The sequence below is a fragment of the Micromesistius poutassou genome, assembly GCF_964030765.1.
Source record: "Micromesistius poutassou genome assembly, chromosome: 11".
Classification (NCBI taxonomy): Eukaryota; Metazoa; Chordata; class Actinopteri; order Gadiformes; family Gadidae; genus Micromesistius; species Micromesistius poutassou.
The window spans coordinates 10,908,970-10,932,296 of NC_140281.1; the positions used below are offsets into that span (position 1 = coordinate 10,908,970).

Below are 23,327 nucleotides of genomic sequence, written 5' to 3' on the forward strand. Positions count from 1 at the left end.
GGGAATCACACCCCTCACCCAGGCACGCAGACTCGATGCTAGGCTCCTCCTTTTGAGCTACTCCGAACATTGGTCACGTGATACACCTTTTAGCTGAGTTGAATAACAGAAGTGGAGCTGAGGTGTGGCCTGGCCATTTCCGTTCCAACAGACAACTGTAAAATGCTCGCATAGGTGGCGGATGCATTCTGGGACGCGGTCAGGAAGAGGGGCCGTTGCTTTCGCACCACTCTGACGATGTGTTGGAGGTGTCCTCAGCTAGCCCCCGCACAGCGAGGGTTCTGGTGCACGGGCCCGAGGGAACCGTGGATGTGGATCCTCTCGGAATGTTGGATGTGCGACACCTGTGTGTCGTGTGGCGAGCTTGTGATGGGTTGACCCCGAGACGCCAGATGTGAACTGCGCGCTGTGATGAAGAACCTGCTGTTTCACCCTGCTGTGTTTCACAGGGATTATCTCCATTGGATGCTTTTGTGATTGTCTTTAGAACACACACACACACACACGCACACACTTTCTTTCTTTCTTTAGTTATACCCAACACAGAATAACTTATTTAGCATTCAAGCTGAACAGTGTACCGTACATTTTTGCACGGCTGAGATCCATGTCCATGTGCCGAAACGCACGCACGCTTCTTGCACGCATAAGCACACACTTGAAAGAGGCTACGAATGCCAGGCCGGCCGACTCAGTGCAGTGGGGGAGAAAAGTTTTGATGCGGGGCAGGCCGTAAGCATAAATCTGCCCATGTATGGAGACAAACACTGTGTGTGTTGGATCTTATGATGTCTTTAGTGTCTGACCCATTTACCTCCACCATTTAAGGTTTGAGATTTGTCTCACACACATTCATATTAATAGCTCTCTCTCTCACGAATACTCACAATACCTCATAATACTAACTCACACACTCACTCACAAGACTTCCCCTCAAGTGAAAATATTACAGATGATGCTTGCAACATACCTTCTTTGTTGTTTTCTAATGATGCCCATACTTTAATACACTGGAAAAGCTTGAACGGTTTACACACACACACACACACACACACACACACACACACACACACACACACACACACACACACACACACACACACACACACACACACACACACAGTAAAGAGTCCACGTGTGCACTTTGGATGGGAACTGGAAAGTAAAAGTGTGTATTTGCATTAGGTAGAACCACATGTGTCTGTTTTAGCGCACTGTGTGTGTGTGTGGTTGTTAAACGCAGGGTGGTCTTTGTTTTAACACGGTAACACGGTTCTTTTTCCATAGTAAAAACCCCTGATGCCTTCCTTGTCTTGTTTTTTCATGTTGGAAAGGCTTCTATCGCCCGGTGATGTATGTGGTGTTAAATCCATCACAACGCTGCTATGTTTGGAGCAGTGGGGCCCTCTGCACTCCCTCACATGGAAGGAGGGGCCCCTGGAGCATTCATCTACGCGGCCTGTACCGCTAATACAAGCATCCGTACGATGGTTTATCACTGTTCTGCAGTGGACCGTGGGTGGGTGTGTGCGTGCATGTGTCTAAAAATGACCATTTGTCTATTTAGGGTTTGCAAGTGATTTTTAGTCGCATGGGTTAAATAATTTTTTGGGTGGGGTTGGGGGGGGGGGGTGGGCTTTTGGGGAAATTCCAGAGCATTCTGTGGTCACTCTTATTTCCTCGTGTGCCAAACGGGGAAACGTGACCCACGTTTAGCTGCCTCTAAGTGTGTGTGTGTGTGTGTGTGTGTGTGTGTGTGTGTGTGTGTGTGTGTGTGTGTGTGTGTGTGTGTGTGTGTGTGTGTGTGTGTGTGTGTGTGTGTGTGTGTGTGTGTGTGTGTGTGTCCTGCCGGTGGCCTCGTCTATGAATAGCGTTGGCCTCAGGTACACTCTAAAGGAAAGAGAAACCTCAGGCCCTCTCTGACTGTTTCACACTTTAGGGCCCTGAAAAGTGCTTGCGTTCTGCCTTTCATTGTCTCCTTTTTCATTGTATCTTTCCACGTGTATTCCACATTGCCACACCCATCCCTTGCCTCGTGCCTCGATTCGGCTTTTTCATTGGTTTTGGACTCTTGCCATCCAGAACACATTACAGATGCAAAAATTACCAAATCTCCTCTTTATTTACGACCCATCAACAGGCACGCACGCACACATGTACTCACGCCTTTTCTCCAATTTCACTACAGGCTACATTTATCCACTTCTCTTTTCTTTCCCTCCTCCTCCTCCTCCTCCTCCTCCTCCTCCTCCTCCTCCTCGCAGACTATCTCAAGTTCAGCAGTGACTACGGCAACTCGGTGGTGGGCGGGGCCAACAGTGGGCGGGGCATGCGCTCCGCCTCGGAGCTGCGGGACCTGATGGACACGCTGCAGCGCAAGAAGCAGGCGCTGGAGAACAGCCTGCGGGCCAACGGGGACGCCAACCCCTCTTACTTCAGCATGACTCAGGTGGGTGTCGGGGGCGGGGGACACACACACACACACACACACACCGTTAGCTCAGCGATGCTATCCAGGGGTTACTGATTGCTGTGCTTGTTAGTGGCTTTTTTATGTGTTGCGTCGACCCATCAACGAACACTCTTGTGTGTGTGTGTGTGTGTGTGTGTGTGTGTGTGTGTGTGTTGTGTGTTTTAGTATTTTCTTTAAACCAGGGTTTACTTATTAGCTCAGTTTGCGTTGCGTTCTGGCGCTACGCACCGTTTATTATGGTTAACCTATGGCTGTCCTGGTTTTGCCCACACCGTCCATTACGGAGCCCAGGGCTTATTATGTTGTCCTGTGAGTCCGTCTCTGTCAGCCGGCGGTGGGAAGTGATGAGCCGGGGGTTCAGGCGCAGGGGAACCTTGAGACTTCCTCCCTGCTTGGTTTCCACTCTGAGGCGAGAAGTGGAAGAGCGTGGTTGTTTTGTTTTGTTTCACCACAGGGTCCAACAAGGACAGCCTTGAGCGGCCCACGGTTTCTGAAACCACAGTGCGTTCTAAATGCAGGCCTGGCTTTGTCACCGTTTACCTCCTGCTGCAGGCGTAACAGTGCTGCATTGGTTCATTCTCAATCGTCCGCGTGTCTTTTATTGTTTTGTGTTTTTTTTTTCGTCACAGTCTCCGCCCACCACGCCCGCCGCCGCGTCCTCGTCCTATCAGGAGCAGGCCAAGCGCTTCTACGGCTCCGAGCGCCCGCCCCTCTCCCTGAAAGGCATGGCGCCTCCCTCCCCTTCCCGTCGCTCGGACCCCTCCTCCTCCTCCTCCTCCCGCTCCTCGGCCGGCCGCAGCCAAACGCACGACGGCGCCCTGCTGGGCCCGGGCGACGCCCGCCGCGCGGCCAGCAGCCACGGCTCCGCCTCCCTGCTGTCCACGTGGAACGGCGGCGGCTCCTCCCACTCCGTCGCCGCCAGCGACAGCTTCCTCCTCTCCCCCCCCGGCTCCTCCTCGCCCTACGCCTCCTCCCCCCGCTCTCCCTCGGCCGGCGGCGCGGCCAGCATGCCCTCCAGCCCGCGGCTGGGCCGCCGTAGCTACGGCAACCAGGAGGCGGCGCCCGTCCCCAGGACCCGGAAGTACTCGGCGGGCTCGCTGGGCTCGCTGATGACGGCGGCGGCGGCCGGCAGCCACAGCCGGTCGCTGCCGCGCCTCTGCCCCGCCCCGTCGCCCCGGGACCGTGGCGGCGGCGGCGGCGGTGGCAGCAACGGCGCCGTGACCCTCGCGGCGCTGCAGGTGCGGCGCGGCGATGCGGGCGGCGGGGCCCGCCGGGCGACCCGGGACCACCACAACTACAACGGCAACAACAGCTGCGGCCAGGCGGCGCGGCACGGCGCCCAGGCGCCGAGCGGCGCGGCGCAGGGCGACGGCTTCCTGTCCATCTCCCTCTCCAGTCCCAGGTCCCCCGCCCTGCTCCTCCTCTCCTCCCCTTCCTCCCCTTCCTCCCCGTACTCCCCTTACTCCCCCGTCACCTCCTCCTCCCCCCCCGCCGCCGCCGCCGCTTCCCCCTTGGTCTCGCCGGCCCCGCCCTGCGCCGGCCCCGCCCCGCCCGACGTGACGCTCCCGTCCAAGGCGGGGGGGGGCTTGTCGTCGTCGCCCCGCGTCGCCAAGAAGCTCAGCCTGACCTCCACCAGCTCCCTGTCCTCCCTCAGCCCGGGGGGCCCCGGCCACGCCGGGGAGAAGGAGCGGCCGGTCTTCGGGGAGAGGGGGGCTTCGTTCGGGAAGGCCGGCCTGGAGGCGGGGCCTGGCTTCGGGGAGAGGAGGCAGTCGTTTGGCAAGGCGGGGCTAGGGGCAGGGGGGGGGACGACGCCGCCGCAGCCGGGGGCGTTCCGGGAGCGGAGGGGCAGCATCAGCTCGCTGAGCGGGAAGGAGGAGCTCTCGGACTACCACCTGAGGCAGCGGGACGAGCGGCTCCGCGAGCAGGAGGTGGAGAGGCTGGTGAGTGATGTGTTTGCACCGTCGGAGCCCCCCCCCCAGGGGGGCGATTCCGCTTCAGGGGAGCCACGTGCCGTCCATATGGCGCGTGTGCACCAGCGATCACCTTTGCTGCTCTTTGTTACACTCCTCATCCCCTTCCACATTTGTTTTGATGGAGCAGATTAAACACGCTGGAAGGAGGAAATATGCTCAGGGTAGGAATGTTTTTTCTTCTGTCTGACCTCTCTGGGACTTTTTAAAAACGTCCTTTCCTGACACGCACGCACACACGCATGCCACTAAACAGATGCCTTTCGCCGCCAACCCAAACTAAGGGAGTGAGTGTGAGTGTGAGTGTGAGTGTGTGTGTGTGTGTGTGTGTGTGTGTGCGTGTGCGTGTGCGTGTGCGCGCGTGCCTGCGTGCCTGCGTGCACATCTGTCCATGTCAAATCTGGAGTAGTGCCCACCAGAGTTTGGACCACTGAACGAGCCACAGAGCAGATGGCTCTGATGTGGAAACCCAGCCCAAATTACAGGGCCTGGGTGCACTATGGCAGGTGCATAAATACTGCTGTGCACATCGCCTGGACTGTGGGGATGTTATGTGGGGATAGTCGTCCTATGCAAATATTTTGTGAAAAACAAGCCCTTGCAGGTTCTTAATTCATTTTAATTAAGAAAAACTGGGAAAAATGTCCCTTTTTGATTAAGTGTGTGTGTGTGTGTGTGTGTGTGTGTGTGTGTGTGTTTTCTTCTTCTACGTCTAAATCCAGTTCCAAAATAATTAGGACCACATTTTGATGGGAACCAGCTTGGTGTCTTCATCAGCCCATGGAATACCAGTTCATATCACTAAAGCAACTCTGATAATCAACCATAGAAAACCAAATCTTAAACACAGATACGTCCTTTCAAACCTGCATACGCTTGGATTTGACAATTGGTGCTGTGTGTCTCGCTTTGCTTTTGAGCTCTGACCGGACTTTGCCCCGTAGTTGAATAAGCATGTGGGTTTTTGGAGCTCACCCGGGCTTCTGTAAACTGGGAATCACAGTCCAGAATTCACCCTGTAATAAGAACGTTGCTCTGAATGTTTATTTTCCGTACTGATAGATGTCTTTTGAATAGGCTACCTTGTACAACTTGGATGAGCCGTCGGTCCTAACAAAGTATATTCAGTCTTCTCTTAATGGATTATACACTGTTTGCGTGTGTGGCCCGCAGTGTTACACTGTGCAGAATCAGAGTTTCTGACAGGCTTTCTTGGCTCCTCTGGCCCGAGTCTGCCCTCTAGTGGTTGATGAGCTTCCAGAAGACGCTGTGCTTTGTGCTACCAGGAATGACATCTGGCCTTTTGGATGAATTATTACCAATATTCTCCATCCAGAAGGAATAGTTTCACACTTGGGGACATTGTGTCTTACAAGTACAAGGCTTGCATAAAAAAAGACAGATGGACCTTTTCAGTCAGACTACAGCTACAGGGCCCGGAGTAAAGACATCCTTCTGCAATGAAATGCAGCCAAGAGTTTTACTGCAAGAAGACTTTAAAGAAGAGACAGGGGATTTGTGAAAGATACAGACCCTACAATAGACAGAAGAGAATAAAAGAGAGATGAATGAAAACTAGAGTCAAATAAGGAGATATGAATTTCTCCTATGTTAGGCCTCTGTGTGACAATGTGCCAAACCAACCAACAGCTCATATTTCCCCCCTGTAGTTTTCCATTCGCCCCTCTCCCCTTCTCCTTCTTTTTCACTTATTCTTGACCTATCTCTACTTATACTCATCTGAATCATCTACTCTCTCTCTTGCTTCCTCTCTCTATCCCTATCCTTCACTCGCTCGCTCTTGTTTGACTGCTGATAACTATAAGCTCTAGTGGCTTGTCTCCATGAGAATAGGACGAGGTGACCCAATGGACACAGGCTCGCTGTGCTACTATCACTAAACCCAATCTGGGACATCAGGATTGTCTTGTTTATGGGAAGCATTATTTGTGAATGAGGTCCTGATGTGGGTATGATTTGATTTCAAGTCTATGAGATTGAGATTCTATTCTTAAATGCGTTCATAGAAAGTGGTACTGGTATATCCATGATGAAGCCGGAAATTTGTATTAGATATTTTGGTACTCTGATTCATTTTCTGCATACTGACATACTTTATATTGGGAACTTCCTTCGCACAGACTCCAAATCACAGCCCGCAGTTGTCCACCTTCTTATTTAGCAAGAGACACAAACACACACACACACACACACACACACACGCACACTAATGTAATCAACCCAGGCGTGGGTGCATTGCCGCTCCCACCAGCAGGGAGCTGAGGGTAAAACCTATGGGGGATGTATTTTGAGCCTCTTCAGCCTCCATAGTTCGAAAGGGGTGCACGCAACACAGAGAGCGTCTCAGAAGGTTCCTCGCTTGGGGAATAGCATGTGGATTACTCGGAATAGATACGCTATTTTCTTTACAAGGATATGTTGACTTTGGAGATATAGACTTTGAGTAGAGCGAATTTCCGAATTTTTTTTTTAGGATTTGCTCGGTGCAGACAGACTTCAACAGTCCTACCATTGTTTTATCTCGAAGAGTTAACGGCTGCAATGCTCCCACAGGTAACTTTGGAAACATTAAAACGGAGAATTAGACATTACGTATAACTATGTCCCCGTCTAACAAATGTCATGTATGACTGGTAAAGAATGACTTTGAATATGGGTGTTATAATACTGGTAGCAGGGCATGCACAGAGTGGTACATGTGTGTAATCTACTTATACTGTATATGCAGAGTCATTACAAACAAGCTCACTGTTTAGACTTAGATATACATTATTATTATAGAAAAAAAAATCATACAGTATATGATATAATATCTAATCATATAAAACATGCAATTCTATAGTAACATATAATAAAATGGGCAAAAAGTGAGCTGCTGAATAAAACTGTAATAGTCTTTAATAAATACCCTGTCCGTCAGTCAGTCCGTCCTGCTGTCAGGTCCGTCGGGGGGGGGGGGGGAGTTCAGTAGTCGGATGTTCTGCGGGAGGGATCCCCCTTCTGAGCCTCGCTGTGCTGGCAGTGGGCCTGCCAGACCTCAACAGAGAGAACACAGCCGTTGGGGTGACCAAGAGTCCTGGACTACGCCCAGTCCTTTTTCCGTCGCCAATTTTTTTAAACGTCCTCCGGGGAGTTCAGCCCACCACTGATGGAGCGCTGGGCCGCCTACACCTCTCTCTGATCCTCAGTTTCCGATCCGCCCCCTCTCTCACCCGGGCCCTGACCCTGTGTGTCGTCTCCCCCCCTCCCCCCCCCCCACCCCGCCCAGGAGCGCCAGCGCCTGGAGACCATCCTGTCCCTGTGTTCGGAACTGGGGGCCACCGATCGCGACGACGAGGGCCCCGGCACCGCCTCGGCGGCGGCGGACCTCCAGAAGATCAACCAGGAGCTGGAGAAGCTGCGGCTGTACGACGACGACGACGGCAACAACGACGCCCAGGACGGCGACGATGAGGTCACCATCGACGACGAGGACGACGAGGACGACGACGACGCCGCCGCCTCCGTCTTCTCCGACGTCTCGGCCCTCAACGGCAGCGTCAACGGCGACCGCGGCGCCGCCCTCTCCCCGGAGAACGGTTACTATGACGACGGGCGGCGGGCGCGCCACCGGCGCTGCAGCGGGAGCCGCGACGGCAGGGCGGAGTCGCCGGCTGTCAGCCTGAGGAGCTCCGCCCCGTCGCCCTCCCCACGCATGCAAAGGACCAATGAGGTAGGAGAGATGACCGCACACAGTTGTATTACAGCTAATATAGCATTATTATTATTATAAAATGACCACAATTATACTACGTTGCATCACATGTGCATAGAGATTTTAGTTTTCCAATTACCATGTCCAAACAGACACCTCCTCCCTGAATCCTCACACACACACAGGGAAGCAGAGCGGGGGTGTGATCAAAGTGTAGGGAGAGTTTGGCTCATCACCTACCTCCACTTTGTCATCACATCACAGTGTAGTGTCACCTCCCAGAGTCTCTAGCAAGGGCTTAATCACACTTAACGTGGCAGATTTCACACTCTGAAACAGGTGTGTGCATGTGTGTGTGTGTGTGTGTGTGTGTGTGTGTCCAGTAGCTACTTGTTCCCCCAGTTCCCACACACACACACAACTTCAGATGCACCAATACACATACAAAGTGGAGACACCTTCTTATTGGATTAGAGAGAGCTAAAAGTGACCGGGAAAAAAAAGCGACAGCTGTGGCGTGTGTGTGTGTGTGTGCCTGTGTGTGTGTGTGTGTGCCTGCGTGTGTGTGTGCATGCGTGTATCATACTCGCTGCACTAATTATACAAATAGACGCACACATCCACACCTACCACAACAGTTGACCACCGCTTCCCGCGAGCCGTAAGCACCACCCCCCCCCACACACCCAGGAGTGGTGGTGTGGCGAGAGGGGGGGGGGGTGGTCATTGTGTTGATGATGTCATAACACCCCCCCCCCCAGATGGCGGAGGAGGCGGCGCGTCGGGCGCAGGAGGCCCGGCAGATGGAGGAGGAGCGCGTCCAGGTGCTGAACAACATGGAGGAGCTGGAGCAGAAGATCAAGGAGCTCAGCAACCAGATGGAGGAGTCCATCCGGGAGGTGCGTGCGTGGGGGGGTGGGGTGGGGTGCGCAGATGTGGGGGGGGGGGTTGGGCATGGGGTCCTCCTGTGTTTTTTCATTGGCCGAGAGCGAGTGACCTGTAAAGCCCGGTCGTCCGGCGTGAGGTTTAACGGCTCCGAAAAGGGGAAGAAAAGAAACCGACCCGATGCAATGGATGGAGGGATTGACTATTTCTAGAATTAATGGAATGTCTTAATAAAATACAGGAGATGAGATGTGCAGATCTTTTATTTGGTTCATTTGGATTTGGTTTAGATTTTTTGTTTTTGAGATCCCGGAATGGAATTCCTTGACGGCTAGATAGAAAATGAAAACGTTCTCAGACAAATTGGTACCACACGTTGTTCTAACTGTGTGTGTGTGTGTGTGTGTGTGTGTGTGTGTGTGTGCGTGCCTGTGTGTGCGTGTGTGTGTGTGTGTGTGTGTGTGTGCGTCTGCATGTGTGTGCGTGTGTGTGTGCGTGCCTGTGTGTGTGCGTCTGCGTGTGTGTGTGTGTGTGTGTGTGTGTGTGTGTGTGTGTGTGTGTGTGTGTGCGTCTGCATGTGTGTGTGTGTGTGTGTGTGTGTGTGTGTGTGTGTGTGTGCGTCTGCATGTGTGTGCGTGTGTGTGTGCGTGCCTGTGTGTGTGCGTCTGCGTGTGTGTGTGTGTGTGTGTGTGTGTGTGTGTGTGTGTGTGCGTCTGCATGTGTGTGTGTGTGTGTGTGTGTGTGTGTGTGTGTGTGTGTGTGTGTGCCCGGCCTGCAGGTGGAGGTGGAGCGTGCGCTGGTGGAGGCGGAGCAGGAGGCGGAGCTGGCTGCGCTCCAGAGAGAGAAGGACGGCCTGGAGGACCTCCACAGCAAGATGGACGCCCTGGAGAGCAGGGCCCAGACGGAGAAAGACAAGGTGGGTGGAGGGACTCAAACTCAAAGCTGTCGTCGTCGTGGTGCCTCCATGTAGGGGAGGTTGTAAGAACGAGCCAGCATGGGACACATAGACCCCAACAAATGAGGAAGAGACGGTAAGAGAGACGTTTTGTTGTGACTGGGACACGGCAGACAGGATGTCCCACATCAGGTTGGAAGACCAGAAAAGGAGTCACTGTCACATGTATCAGATGTTTCTTTTGGTCTTTTTAAAGATTTTTTTTGCAGAAATTCAGTTAGACAGGAAAGTATGGGAATCTTAAGGACTGAGCCTTAAGGTGGATTTATACTACTCCGTAAAGTGCTGTACGTAGACACGGAGAGCCTGTCGGAGACCCTCTCCGTAGCTCCACGTGCGCATTCAATATTTTTTAACTATCCGTCGAGGCAACGGAGACGGACGGAGACGGCAAGGGCTGTGATTGGTCCTCTAACAAAATCATTTCCGGAATCCCTTTTCCCGGTTTGACTTTGCACCTTATTTACTTTGTACATTGTTTACTTTGTACATTAAGGACTAATAAAACACCAAATAAGATTTGAAAAGCTTTGAAAGTTTATTTTTCAACTCTATTTAAATGGTTAGTAGTCAGCATATAAGATCGATCGGGCGGTGAATTGCATTGCGTATCCGACAGTCAGATTCAGTCAGATTACGGATACGGAGTAGTATACTTTCACCTTTACTGGTACGCGCTCTTCATGTTGAGCTGCCCTGGTTAACAAGCGACAAGGCGATATGAACAGATGTCAATCCTGATCGGGTGGATGGAAGGATTGTATTAGTTTATTGGCATTCAGCCATTATTAAATTAAGTTTCATTCAAAGCCCCCTCATAAATGCGTACATGCACTTCGTCTCACGCACACTAACACACACAGTAACACACGGCCCCGTTGATGGGTCGTGTGACCGGCTCTAAGTGTTAATCCTTCTCCTGGCCACCTTGGGCCAAATATACAGCTGCTAATACTATACAGGCTGCAGCAGTTCCCAAGTGGTCTCGCTATGTCCTGTGTGTGTGTGTGTGTGTGTGTGTGTGTGTGTGTGTGTGTGTGTGTGTGTGTGTGTGTGTGTGTGTGTGTGTGTGTGTGTGTGTGTGTGTGTGTGTGTGTGTGTGTGTGTGTGTGTGTGTGTGTGTGTGTGTGTGTGTGTGTGAGGGGGTATTTCTATTCATGTGTAATTTCATTGAAGTATGAAATGTATATTCGTGACAGCCAAGGGGATTCTAAGAAATGTGTCTTATGGGGTGAGTGTGCAGTGTGTAGTGGAAGTTTGGCGGTCTTCTCTGATGTTGAGTCTTGTGAAGACTTCCCTCAATGCAGTGAGGCAAGACCCCACCATGTGGGAGATGGGTGTGAGGTCTTCTGTGTTTAGTGGCCGAGAGTGTGACATGCTACTGGGCTGCACGGTTGTGTGAAGAGTGTGTGTGAGTGTGTGTATGTGAGTCCATCCATATAAACATCCATAAAACCATGACCTCATGATTCCACGTTAAAACATTCCATTCCTCCATCTCATTCCTCCTCGTTGTCTAACCCCCGTACCTCCTCTCCTCGGCTCCTCCTCATTACCTCATGCTCTACCCCCCCCCCCCCCCCCCCCCCCTCCCTCCCCTGCAGGACTGTCAGGCCTCCCGGTCGCCATAGTAACTAACTGTGCCTCCTGTGTACCCCCCCCACTAACGCTGCTATCCTCTCTGTCCTGTGTGTGTGTGTGTGTGTGTGTGTGTGTGTGTGTGTGTGTGTGTGTGTGTGTGTGTGTGTGTGTGTGTGTGTGTGTCATTTTTGTGTGTGTGTGTGTGTGTGTGTGTGTGTGTGTGTGTGCACGCCTGCCAATGCCTGCATGTGTGATTGTGTGTATGTGTGGACGTGTGTGTGTGTGTGGCAGGCCTGCGAGGTGTTGAGCATAGAGAGGGGCAGGGTAGAGAGGTTGGCTCAGAGTGTGTGTGAACAGCGCACCCTGCTGGACAGCTGCCCTGAGGCCACCAAGGAGCCCCTGCAGGAACAGCTGGTCAGGGTCAGTACACACACACACACACGTGCGCGCGCACATGCACATGGACATAGACACACACACACACACCGATACAGATGAACACACACACGCACACAATGGAGCAAATCCTATATTTAAAATACATCATAAAAGAATACATAGGCTTATGATTACGTGTATGATCTAATAAAGATATCGAAACATCTTTTCACACACACACACACACACACACACACACACACACACACACACACACACACACACACACACACACACACACACACACGTGTTATTATAACTATCAAGCTGAATGACCTCCCTCTCTGCACCTGGTCCTGTTCACGCCACCTTTCTGCTTCGTCCTCTTCCTTATGCTCAAGTCACTTGTATTTTGCAAGTGCTTGATATGTTGTGAAGCCTCACTTTGTTCTGTATGTCGGTGTTTGCTTGGGCAAACGCTTTTGAAATCATTGGCCAATTATAAAACCTACGGTTTTACTGAATTGTATTGTATTTTCAATTGTATCATTGAGCATCTCTTCCTGTAGATGCTTCAGGGTGACATCTGTTGTTGCTCATTGTTTTGAGCAGGTCTTACACACGCATGCTGGGCCCAGAGGGATAGTGTGTGTGGTGTGTGAGCGTGTGTCGAGGCCGCTGTGTGCAGTGGAGAAGGTTTTTGTTCTATGCATGTAGGCAACATGGTGGTCGTCTGTGGTTCTCTGCATGGGCTTGGTGTTGCTGTGTTGAAGATCTGCGTGCATTTATCAAGTTACACTTGTTTTTCTCATTTGTCATTTCTGTCTCTTGTTTTTGTAAAAAATAAATGTTTACAATTAATTCTGTAAAAGTGAGCATTTATGATGCACTTTTTTAACTATTATGGATGAATGTAAAACTAAGTTTTGTATTCATGTAAACTCATTAGGTATGCTAATTGGATGGGAAATGTACCTTCCAAACATTTCTTTGGAAGTTTCAGTGTGATGCACAGATTGTTTGGTGTATTAACTGTGTGTGGTATTAGCTGTGTGTGGTTTGGCATGTGACTTACTAGTGTGTCGGTTCTTTCTGCTGTCTTCAATACACTAGCGGCTCTTCTACTCTTAATTTTGTTATTTTCTTATCTTGTGTGTGTGTGTGTGTGTGTGTGTGTTAGGACTGCGAGGCCCTGGAGGCGGAGTCTAAGCGCTTCGAGGACCTGGAGTTCCAGCAGCTGGAGAGCGAGAGCCGGCAGGACGAGGAGAAGGAGAACCAGACGCAGCACCTCCTCCGCGAGGCCGCCGACTACCAGCGCAGCATGGTCACACGCAAGGTGTGTGTGTGTGTGTGTGTGTGTGTGTGTGTGTGTGTGTGTGTGTGTGTGTGTGTGTGTGTGTGTGTGTGTGTGTGTGTGTGTGTGTGTGTGTGTGTGTTGACACCAATATCAGACTTGATATTGGAGAAAAGATGTGTGACTTGATATGAAATTGTCAATATTTATGCAAAATAAATTTCCGTCACCTGTATGTTTTGAACACTTTTCTCTTAAATGCAGTGTTTTGCTGTAGTTCAAACCCCTAGTTTGTTTGTCAGCATAAGTGTTTTTATATAAAGAGAGCTACGTGAAGCGCAAGGTTTATCGATTCTGGGTAAAGACAAGGTCAATGCGTTCTTGGGAAAGCCAAGGTAAATGCATTCTGCGTAGATCAAAGGTAAATTACTTCTGGGTAAAGTGCCCTACAATGGCAAAGCGTGGTAACTGCTGTTTTTGGTCAAATTGAGCTGTAATTCAAAATGAGCTTGGGGATATAAGTTGTATCTTGAGACACAGAATCTTGGTTCAAACATCAAATCATAGTGACTACAAAATCGGACTAAAAACCAAGGCAACCCGCAGTATCTGCAGTTTTCCCCGTGCAGTTACTGCGGCCTGCCTTGGTTTTCTATGTAAGTCATCAATAATGTGGAAGAGATTAGTCTGTTGATAATAATGACGCAGAAGATGAGGATGTTGATACGTAACCCTACGTTTAACTTAATTGAAGCGGCTAATCCAACTAAATAATACTCTAATCAATTCGAAATCAAGTAGAATGTCAAGGATGTTTTTTGTGGGGCAGTAAAGTCGAGTTAAATGCATGTTTTTGCTGTTTGATTGCAGGAGCGGTTACTTACCCTTAAGAAGCAGGCAACACAAATTACCCAGCAGGCACAGCGAGAGAAGGAGTGCTTCCTGAAGGAGAAAAGCAACCTGGAACAGATGCTGCAGAGGTGTGTGTGTGTGTGTGTGTGTGTGTGTGTGTGTGTGTGTGTGTGTGTGTGTGTGTGTGTGTGTCTGTGTGTGTGTGTGTGTGTGTGTGTGTGTGTGTGTGCGTGTGCGCCCACGCACATCATCCACTTTACAGGAATAAATCTATAAACATGCCCACGGTTTCTCAGGAAAGCTTTTGCGAGACTTCTTGAAACTTTTTATTTGAGTCTTTGTGGTTGTGTCTGCTTGTGTTTGGTTATTTCCCGGTTGTAAACCGAAGAACGCTCCCGTTCATTAGATTGTTTTAGAGTTGTTACAGGATGGAAAGGAAAACCTTCCAAGTCCTCAGTCAGTCATGTTTCTTGTTTCTCTGTCCGCCGTCGTAGGAGAAGGAAAACCTCAGCAGTCTGGAGAGAAAATATGCGGACCTCACCGGGGGGCGGGGCTTCACCTTGAAGGAGGTACGCCCGATCGATTGACAGCCAGTCACACCTGTCGGACTCTTTACATCCGCCCTCAGCTTCGGACCCGCTGGGTCGTCCGGTCCAAACACTCACTCTTAACTTTTTCCGTTTTCCTTCTTTTTGCATCCCAGAATAAAGCCCATCTGGCTGACGTGTGTCGATCACCTAGCGACCGTTTGTTTCCTCTTCCTCCTCCTCCTCCTGCTGACCTGCGGGCCCTCGCATCCCTTCTCTCCTCTCTTTCTAGAAGGAACGCCGAGGTACACCTTCTCCCCTTCCCTCTCCTCCCCCTCTCCCCCTCTCCCCCTCTCCCTCTTACGTCTTGGGGTTTCCTTTTTCTCACGGCGTAGCGTCTTGCCACGTTTCTTCACAGTTCTTCCTTCCTTTCCCTTCTTAGGTTTGTCTTCCACTTCTTTTATCCCACTTCTTGTTGGAAGGAAATGGCATTGAAATGTATTTCATCCATTTATTTACGGGATGGAAAACAGGAATGACTCCTAGAACAAATTACACTAGGATGCTTTTCCCAGCTTCTACTCACACTCACACCCACAGGCACAGCTTAACATTGAAATTGCAGCTTCAGCTAAAGAATCACGTGTCAAAGCCTTGTCTGTTCCACTAATGACCGATATTAACTGTACAATGTTTGTTTTCAAATGTTCTAAAGACTACTAAACTACAAACAAATGTTCTCAAACTACTACTTTGTGTGTCATGTCCATCCGCAATTTTGCCTTGAAACTGAAATGCCATAAGATAAAAAAAATTGTATTGTTTTAACAACTAATAACTAATAAAACATCTTCACCTTGGCTGAATCACTCCACACTTCACCACTCACCCTCTTTTTCTCCCCTGTTTTCTGACTTGGTATGTTCCAGGGTTATGTCACAGTCAGTGAAATCAATGACATTTACTCCCAGCGCGGGGGGGACTCTAATCCCGCCCCTGCCCCCATTTACACCAATACCTCCCCCGAATCCGAGCTTAGCTCCTCCCCAGACGGCGGAGCTCCGAAATCGTCCGAGGATGAGGTGTGTGTTGTCATTATGTCATGTTTCCTTTTTCATTAGAAACATCAATTGCTAGGAATAGTCCTCCTTCACACATAGACCACTCTGTGGACCTCCTGCCTGCTGTTTCCCCGCCTCTTCTCCCCGTCCTCTTCCCTTTTTCTGACAGCGTTGCTCTCTTCTTTCCAAAGCTCTGTCACTTCCCAGCGTCCGACAACTTCCCCCTCCCCTTCTCCCCACCGTCCTCCCTCTCCTCCTCCTCCTCCTTCTCCCAACCCTCCTCCTCCTCCTCCCAACCTTCCTCCTCCTCCTCTTCCTCCTCTCCCCCCCCACGCCGCCCCCCCCGCCCTCTCTCCAAAACGCCCTCTGTTCACTGGCCGGAGAACATGGTGTCCTACCGAGAGCCCTCCCCCCTCCCCGACTCTTCTCCTCCCCCTCTCCCTGTCAAAAAACACCGCCACCGTCACAGGCAGGTAAAGGGTGTGTGCGCGTGTCGTTATTAAATAAATGGGTGGTGTGATGTACGAGTTTTGTCATGGGATGGTTCGGCATGTGTGTGATGACATGTATACGTGTATTCATGCATCCATAGGTGTGTGTGTGTGTGTGTGTGTGCGGTAGGGTCTTTTGGCAAAATGTCGTCTTCGATCAGCAGTCGTATTCACGCCCTGTGTGTGTGTGTGTGTGTGTGTTGCGTGTGTCTCCAGCACTTCCGACATCTGGAGGAGCGGAAGCGGTATGAGAAGGAGGGCGGGACTCACTTGAGTGACACCCTACCCAGGAAACGGACCACGCCCCCCGTGCCCCCCCAGTTCTCCTGCGCCACGCTCGGACGCAGCTACCCTAATAAGGTACGGCTCTCTGCTCATACAACGAACCACACAATACACAAACACGTTGGGGTTGTATACTTTGTTAAATTGATTTCTGTAAATAAAAATCCAAAATCATGTTTCTAGGTTGTACAAATCTTCGTTTTTTTTTTTTCATTCAAATATTTCAAACTATAACTAACAATGAGTTATTTCCTTGTGGACGGTTTCTGTACAGACCCACCTACCCTTGGCGCAGAGCTCCAGCTGTGGCAGTTTCCTACCCAGAATGCTCTCTGTCTCAAACAAGGAGTCAGAATCACGTCGTCTGCATAAAGGTAGTGTTTCATCTACTGCCGGATGAACCATAAATGACTTGGTGCCGTACAGGGTCATGTGATGTGCGTGTGCGTGTGTGTGTGTGTGTGTGTGTGTGTGTGTGTACATGTGTGCCTGTGCATTTCTGGGTGGATCCAACCCTATCTCCCTTGTTTATATACGCATGTATTTTTAGCGGTAAAAGATGTCGGAATGTGATTAGTTGAAGGCAGCTCTATTAAATGGCACGGTATGTGGTATGCAAGCATGCGTGTGTGCGTGTGTGCGTGTGTGTGTGTGTGTGTGTGTGTGTGTGTGTGTGTGTGTGCGTGTGCGCGCGCGCGCGCGTGTGACTCATACACAAGCGCAACACCCCAGGAGCTGCTTGTGGTGTTTCCCACCGTCATCGCCGTTGCGTTTCCTTTCCAACCACTTGGATCCACGGTGAACTCTCGTGTGTCGACCACAGACTGGGGTTCAAACTCTCAACGCTACAACACGCCGTCCCGCCAGGCAAACCTCCCGCTCCGAGCGGTACACATCATGCAGCACTCACCCAACAGTCGGATGCTTTGTAACCCCTTTGGATTGAAATCATGAACCACATATCATAGGTTATGGTTCGGGGTGGCGGCAGGAATGGCATGCAAGCAGATGTCTCACGGTTTGTCTATGAGACTGGGATCCATTGTGTCGTGTGTGTGTGTGTGTGTGTGTGTGTGTGTGTGTGTATGTGTGTGTGTGTGTGTGTGTGTGTGTGTGTGTGTGTGTGTGTGTGTGTGTGTGTGTGTGTGTGTGTGTGTGTGTGTGTGTGTTTCTGCGGGTGTGTGTGGGGGGGGGGGGGAAGGAAAGGGAGCTTATTTGGCCCCACAGGTCCCTTGTGGTCCCTTGAGCGGGGTCATCAGATGGGTGGGTCCGCTGTCTGGGACAGATGGTATCAGAGCTGTGTGTGTGCCCTTCCTGTAGTCAAGAGACCAGTAGCTCTGTTTAAAGAGTGTTGGAAGAGTCATTCAGTTAGTCTGGCGGTCGTGGCAAAGTGAGCTGTGAGCTCACTTTTACACCACTTTTTTTTGTTGCACTGAACTGAATCTCTTTTTTTCTGAGGAATATATATAAGCACGTGTGTGTTGGAACTTTTCAACCTCGCCATAGGGAGTATTTTTCTTTGTGTGTTTTTTTGTTTTTGTATTCGTGGTCGGAGCACACCTGAATACATTTCACCGTGGCAGGGAACTGTGACGTAAGGCCAGGGGCTAATGAGCTAACCATTGCCCCAGAGGGCGAGCTACAGGCAGGTCAACACACACTCACACTTACACACACACACACACACTCACACACACCCGAAGATGTGTGCTAACGACCGCTGCCCCCTTTCTTTACTTTTTTCAATCAGGTCAACCTTCCTCCAGAGCGGCGTCCCAGACCAACGTTTACCTTGACTCGTTTGGTTACCGTGACAACCAGCCCTTCGACACCATGAGCGTGGACAGCTCGGACTCCATAGACACCAGCATCTCCGCCTGCTCCCCCGACAACGTCTCCAGGTCAGTGCTGGCGGTGGACAGTCAGGGGTGGTGAACATTGTGGACATTGTGTGTCTGTGTGTGTGCGTTAATTGCCGCAGAAAGTAACTCGAAAGAACATACTTTCTTCGACCACACACCATCCTGTTATCCCTTTGGCCCCGGCAAATGTGACACGAATCAGAGAAAGAGGCAGAGAACAGAAACGGACATCAAAGGGGAGAAGGCCGGCTTACATTTCCATTGTTCATAGAATATGACAGAACTTAAAGAACCGTTTTGTATTTTTTTGGACCTAAAAGTCTCTTTACTTTAAATAATGAGAAACATGGACTGTTGAAAGAGAGGAACTTGGGGGGAGGGGGGGGGGACAAACAAAGGATGAAGGGGAAGAAGGAGGCTAATGTAAAAAGTGTGTAACTGCAAAGCTGCGGGTTCCCGCCTTGTTGCGGTTCATCCTCAGGGAATTGTGTGTGTGTGTGTGTGTGTGTGTGTGTGTGTGTGTGTGTGTGTGTGTGTGTGTGTGTGTGTGTGTGTGTGTGTGTGTGTGTGTGTGTGTGTGTTGTGGAGACTTGATTAGCATCCGAGGGACTCGAGTTACAGAACGAGGGAAACCTATAGCTTTGCGCCTGTGTGTGTGTGTGAGACTCTCCGTACGCGTTCCGAGCAAGCGTCCATTCAATCATCTAATTCCCCCTAGTCAGGATGAAGGCAGCGAATCAAGATGCAGAGGTAGAATGTGACCTCCCTCCCATTACCCCCACGCCCCCCCTTCCCAGCAGGACTCAAACCATGTGTGGTGCATACTTCCTCGGCGCTGTCCCAATTTACAGTGGTTTAGTCTACTCCTCCGCCTTCACCCAGTCCTTCCCACTTTCTGCTCCGAATGGTACAGTCTGCCTCTGCAGATCTGCTGACTTCCAACGGTCCCATTTGCCAATTTGCGGCGCCATCCCTGAGCATCGTAAAAAGTATCCCAGGGATTAGGTCTAACTTCACAGCTCTGCACACTGAGCACCGGGTCTCGGATGCAGTTGGGATTTCTCACGGGACGTATGTTTACATGGATCTGTGCTGGAACACTTGAGCGCAAGAGCACTTGATTTATCCTACCTGACCAGAGATGGGACCGCCTTTGATCTATCAGTCCTGAACTAATTGAGAGACGTCTCTTGGAAAAGTCGTAGTTTGAAAACTACTTTTCAAACTACTTTTCAAAGGGCTTTGAAACCCCAATCCTTGCTTAGCGGTGAGCTGAATGGAGTCCATCATGACCGTGAGGAGGGTTCCCTCACATCGCCTGAGGTAAGACACCGGCGTCCGGACACAGAGAAAGGGAAATGTGAAAAAGCTGGATGCCAGAGGGCAGATGGATAAGGGATATGCGTGTAAATGATGTATGAGTAGAATGAGAAGAAGGAGGGTCATTTTGGCAGAGATGAACTGCACCGGGGTATCTCCTTCCAAATCGCTCCTTGCTGCAGGTAACAGAATTCCTGGCCACTTGTCTCTCTGGGTTGAGCGGGAATACTTCAGTTCAAACAGTGGATTGGAATATGATCCCTCTGGTTGCTTCTGGAATGCTGTTGTTTTTTAGACCTTGCTTTGATGTGAGCATCATGATTTATATCCAGCATATGTGGATAGAGTAAATTGTCCAGGCTTTTGTGTTTACTGGCCTTTCTGTGTTTGGTTTTACTGCCAATTGCATTGCATTGATGTTTCAATGTAATTCTTTGAAAAACGTCCCCCATTTCATGTTATTGAGATGAAGAGGGACACACTCCCACACTGGAACACTCGAGTCAGCCAACAAATCACCTCTCACTGTAATTACTGTTCTTTTTTGTGTTTATTTTGCAAATGTCTAAGTTGTCTTAATGACTGAAACTACAATTTAGTCCTCAATAACTTAAACTAAGGAGAATTGCAGGATGATTTGAGTGTGGAAGGAGATTATTGTTGTAGTCGATTCTAGTGTTCTGATGCAGGGGGCATAACTGCAAGCAGCCAATCAAAATGCTTCTTGCATTGAACGCTTCAAAGCTCATCAGAGGTGTTTATGCAAGGGTGTTTATCTGAAGCACCTATAATTTCTCTAAATCACTACCTTCCTAATTGCATTTTTCTATGTACCATCTCTCGAGGCTCTTACTGTATACTGCTATTGTTTTGTTCTCTCATTCATTACACACACACACACACACACACACACACACACACACACACACACACACACACACACACACACACACACACACACACACACACACACACACACGACCGATGTTTGTATAGACTAAAGTCTAATGTAAACCATTCCCAAGAGGAGGAGGAGAAAAAAAGGGGGGGAAGGGGAGAGGAAGAGAAATGTAGTAAGCGTGTCCCTTTTTCTGGTGTGGGTGTCAGGTCTGTTGTGTGTATTTCATTTAACCAGAGCTTACAGGGACCTGTGTGAAGCTAGGCTCTCCTTACTGGTGAATAAAGACAGTGATGTGGCACAGTCTTCAAGGAGGGAGGGAGAATGAGGGCGTGAGAGGGAGGGAGGGAACAAGAAAGAGAGACACACAGGGAGAGACACAGAGACACAGAGTGAGACACAGGGAGAGACACACAGGGAGAGACACAGAGAGACACACAGAGAGAGACACACAGGGAGAAACAGAGAGAGCGAGACAGAGAGAGACACAGGGAAACACACAGGGAGAGACACAGAGAGAGACAGAGGGAGAGAGAGAGAGACACACAGGGAGACACACAGAGAGAGACAGAGAGAAACAGCGAGAGAGACAGAGACAGAGAGACACAGGGAGACACACACACAGAGAGAGGATCCTTGGGGCAGCTCTGGCAACTCCCTGGAATGCCGGGTATCATGATCGTTTGATCCAACACAGACACACGCGTGCACACATACACAAACACTCCAAAATACACAAACACCCACGTATATACAAACCACCACGCATGCAGATTCAGGGTAGAGTTTAGCCCTGGGGTTGATGATGTAATGCTCTTTTCATCCATGGGGCTTCCTATGTGATTTTGAGATTATAAAACGACGCAGACAGTATCTGCGACAGTATGTGTGTACGATGCAGTGCACGTCCCACCATCAATCACAGATTAAACAGTCTAAAATACATCCTAAGGAAAAAGACCTAAGGAAAGGCTTGTTTGAATATCACGGAACAATGAAAGGATCAGAGCAACCTCGCCCGTCAAAGACAATCTGAATCTTTTCTTTGTTTTGTTTACATGCTAAGGCTTGTTCAGTTGACTCAAAAAGTCGATGATTGTCATGTCGATGATTGTTGACTTTTGATTCAAAAGTGTTATTGTTATTAGTCTAATTCATTGACCTGCTGAGGAGGTCATTGTTATTGTGCTTTGCTTGCAAGTTTGTTGTCTAATGTCATATCACCATACATGCACTATGCCTAGAGATATCATTTCCTCCAAACTCCTATTGTTTCAAAGACTCTATTATCTGACCAGTGTTTGGACACTTGACAGTGACAATCTCTTAAACAAAAACTAAAATAATAATTGGTGTGTTTGCGTGTTTCATGTTCTTTCGACAAATCAGTATATGCACCTCCTCCTTTTTTATAGATTTCATCAAATAATGCATTCAGATTTTCAGAGCAGACCCATTTACAAGTCCATGACCGTCTGTTCACTCCCAGAGCAAGGGAACAAACGGGCTCTTTTAGCTCCATTGATTTCCACAGAAGAAGTCCAGATGCAGTCTGTCTGTAGTACTTTTTTACTAGCACTAGTTTGTCTATAACAAAAGCAATCATGTCCAGCTCTACATACCAGAGATATCCTTTGATTATTTGGTCCCTGAAAACTGGGACCAGCACCATCAGTCTCTATTAGTCTTCACATGTAAAACACATGAAGACCAATCTAAATCCTTTCTAAGGAATGCCATCAGAAACACGTCATTTCAAAGAGAAACGGGGATACAGGCATCCACACAACGGTCAGGCAGCTGCCTTCAACATTTCAAGGGAGCAATACTGGAAGACACATGTGTACAATATGCACACTGTTAGCTATGAGTATGATAACTTGGAGCGAGGCCATGGCAAAGGTTAAAGGCTTCAGCCATGTGTGTTTACCATCAAGGCCCGAGCGGGCCCACCATGCTAGCAAAGACTACAAGCTCAACCAATCACAGTGGGACGAAATTGCCCGTGCAAAGTTCTTATTCACTAAGCCCAACCTGGTTGCCTTTTTTGTACGATTCTTTACAAATTAGACTGCCTCTATAAACGGATGTCTGCAGATGAATGCAGAGTCTGTAGGCAAAAGGACACGATTTTGGCGTCTGAAACTTTCTGGTTTCCGTTTGTAGTTGGGTTACATCGACCCAATCATGTTTGATCGGGCTTTGGCTGCTTGCAGGCGAACAGTCCATGCGGAGGGCAACAGTCTCAGAACCGTCGGCTAGCGTCTGCTGAGGATTTAGCTTTCAATTAGCTTTGATACCTGTTCATAGAGGTTAGCCAAAGTGTTGTCTGGTCCTGAAACGCAGACAAAAATGACCGTAATCAATGACCAATGCTTGGAGGAGGAAGTCTTGGCACAGATATCCATTATCCAGAACTCATTATCCGGCTACACCTGAAGCCCAGCAATATTTTGCGTTGTCGGTAGAGGCAAATTGTCGCCCGACGATAGGCACTGGTTTCCCAGATTGCAAATGAGAAGGCAGGTTAGGTTTTTAATGCTAATAATGATTTGAATAAGGTACTGTATGTCTGGAGATATGGGCGGCATAGATAGAGAACTTCAGAATGTACGGATGAGCTAACGGGTGATCGGACAGAGGTACAGGTACAGATTTGAGGAAAAGATGGGGAGGGGGTGGATTAGGAGCGGACCGGGATGTGGACGGAGAAAGGGGATTTGAGAAGTGTGATGGCTGTTACGATGTCTGGACACAGGAGAGAGAAAGTCGAGGCGAAG

The 23,327-nt window shown here is 49.6% G+C and overlaps 1 protein-coding gene across 1 annotated transcript in view; it reads left to right on the forward strand.

Annotated features, from left to right (window-relative positions):
* The window catches only part of phldb2b (pleckstrin homology-like domain, family B, member 2b), a 44,802-nt gene that overhangs the window by 17,285 nt on the left and 4,190 nt on the right, over nt 1–23,327 (forward strand). The window contains exons 7-19 of the mRNA XM_084475145.1: nt 2,265–2,449; nt 3,103–4,413; nt 7,733–8,176; nt 8,920–9,057; nt 9,822–9,959; nt 11,871–11,999; nt 13,138–13,293; nt 14,122–14,232; nt 14,598–14,672; nt 15,560–15,712; nt 16,399–16,542; nt 16,742–16,841; nt 18,218–18,368. Of these exons, the coding sequence (XP_084331271.1) occupies nt 2,265–2,449; nt 3,103–4,413; nt 7,733–8,176; nt 8,920–9,057; nt 9,822–9,959; nt 11,871–11,999; nt 13,138–13,293; nt 14,122–14,232; nt 14,598–14,672; nt 15,560–15,712; nt 16,399–16,542; nt 16,742–16,841; nt 18,218–18,368 (3,235 nt within the window). The remainder of the gene's footprint in view (nt 1–2,264; nt 2,450–3,102; nt 4,414–7,732; nt 8,177–8,919; nt 9,058–9,821; nt 9,960–11,870; nt 12,000–13,137; nt 13,294–14,121; nt 14,233–14,597; nt 14,673–15,559; nt 15,713–16,398; nt 16,543–16,741; nt 16,842–18,217; nt 18,369–23,327) is intronic.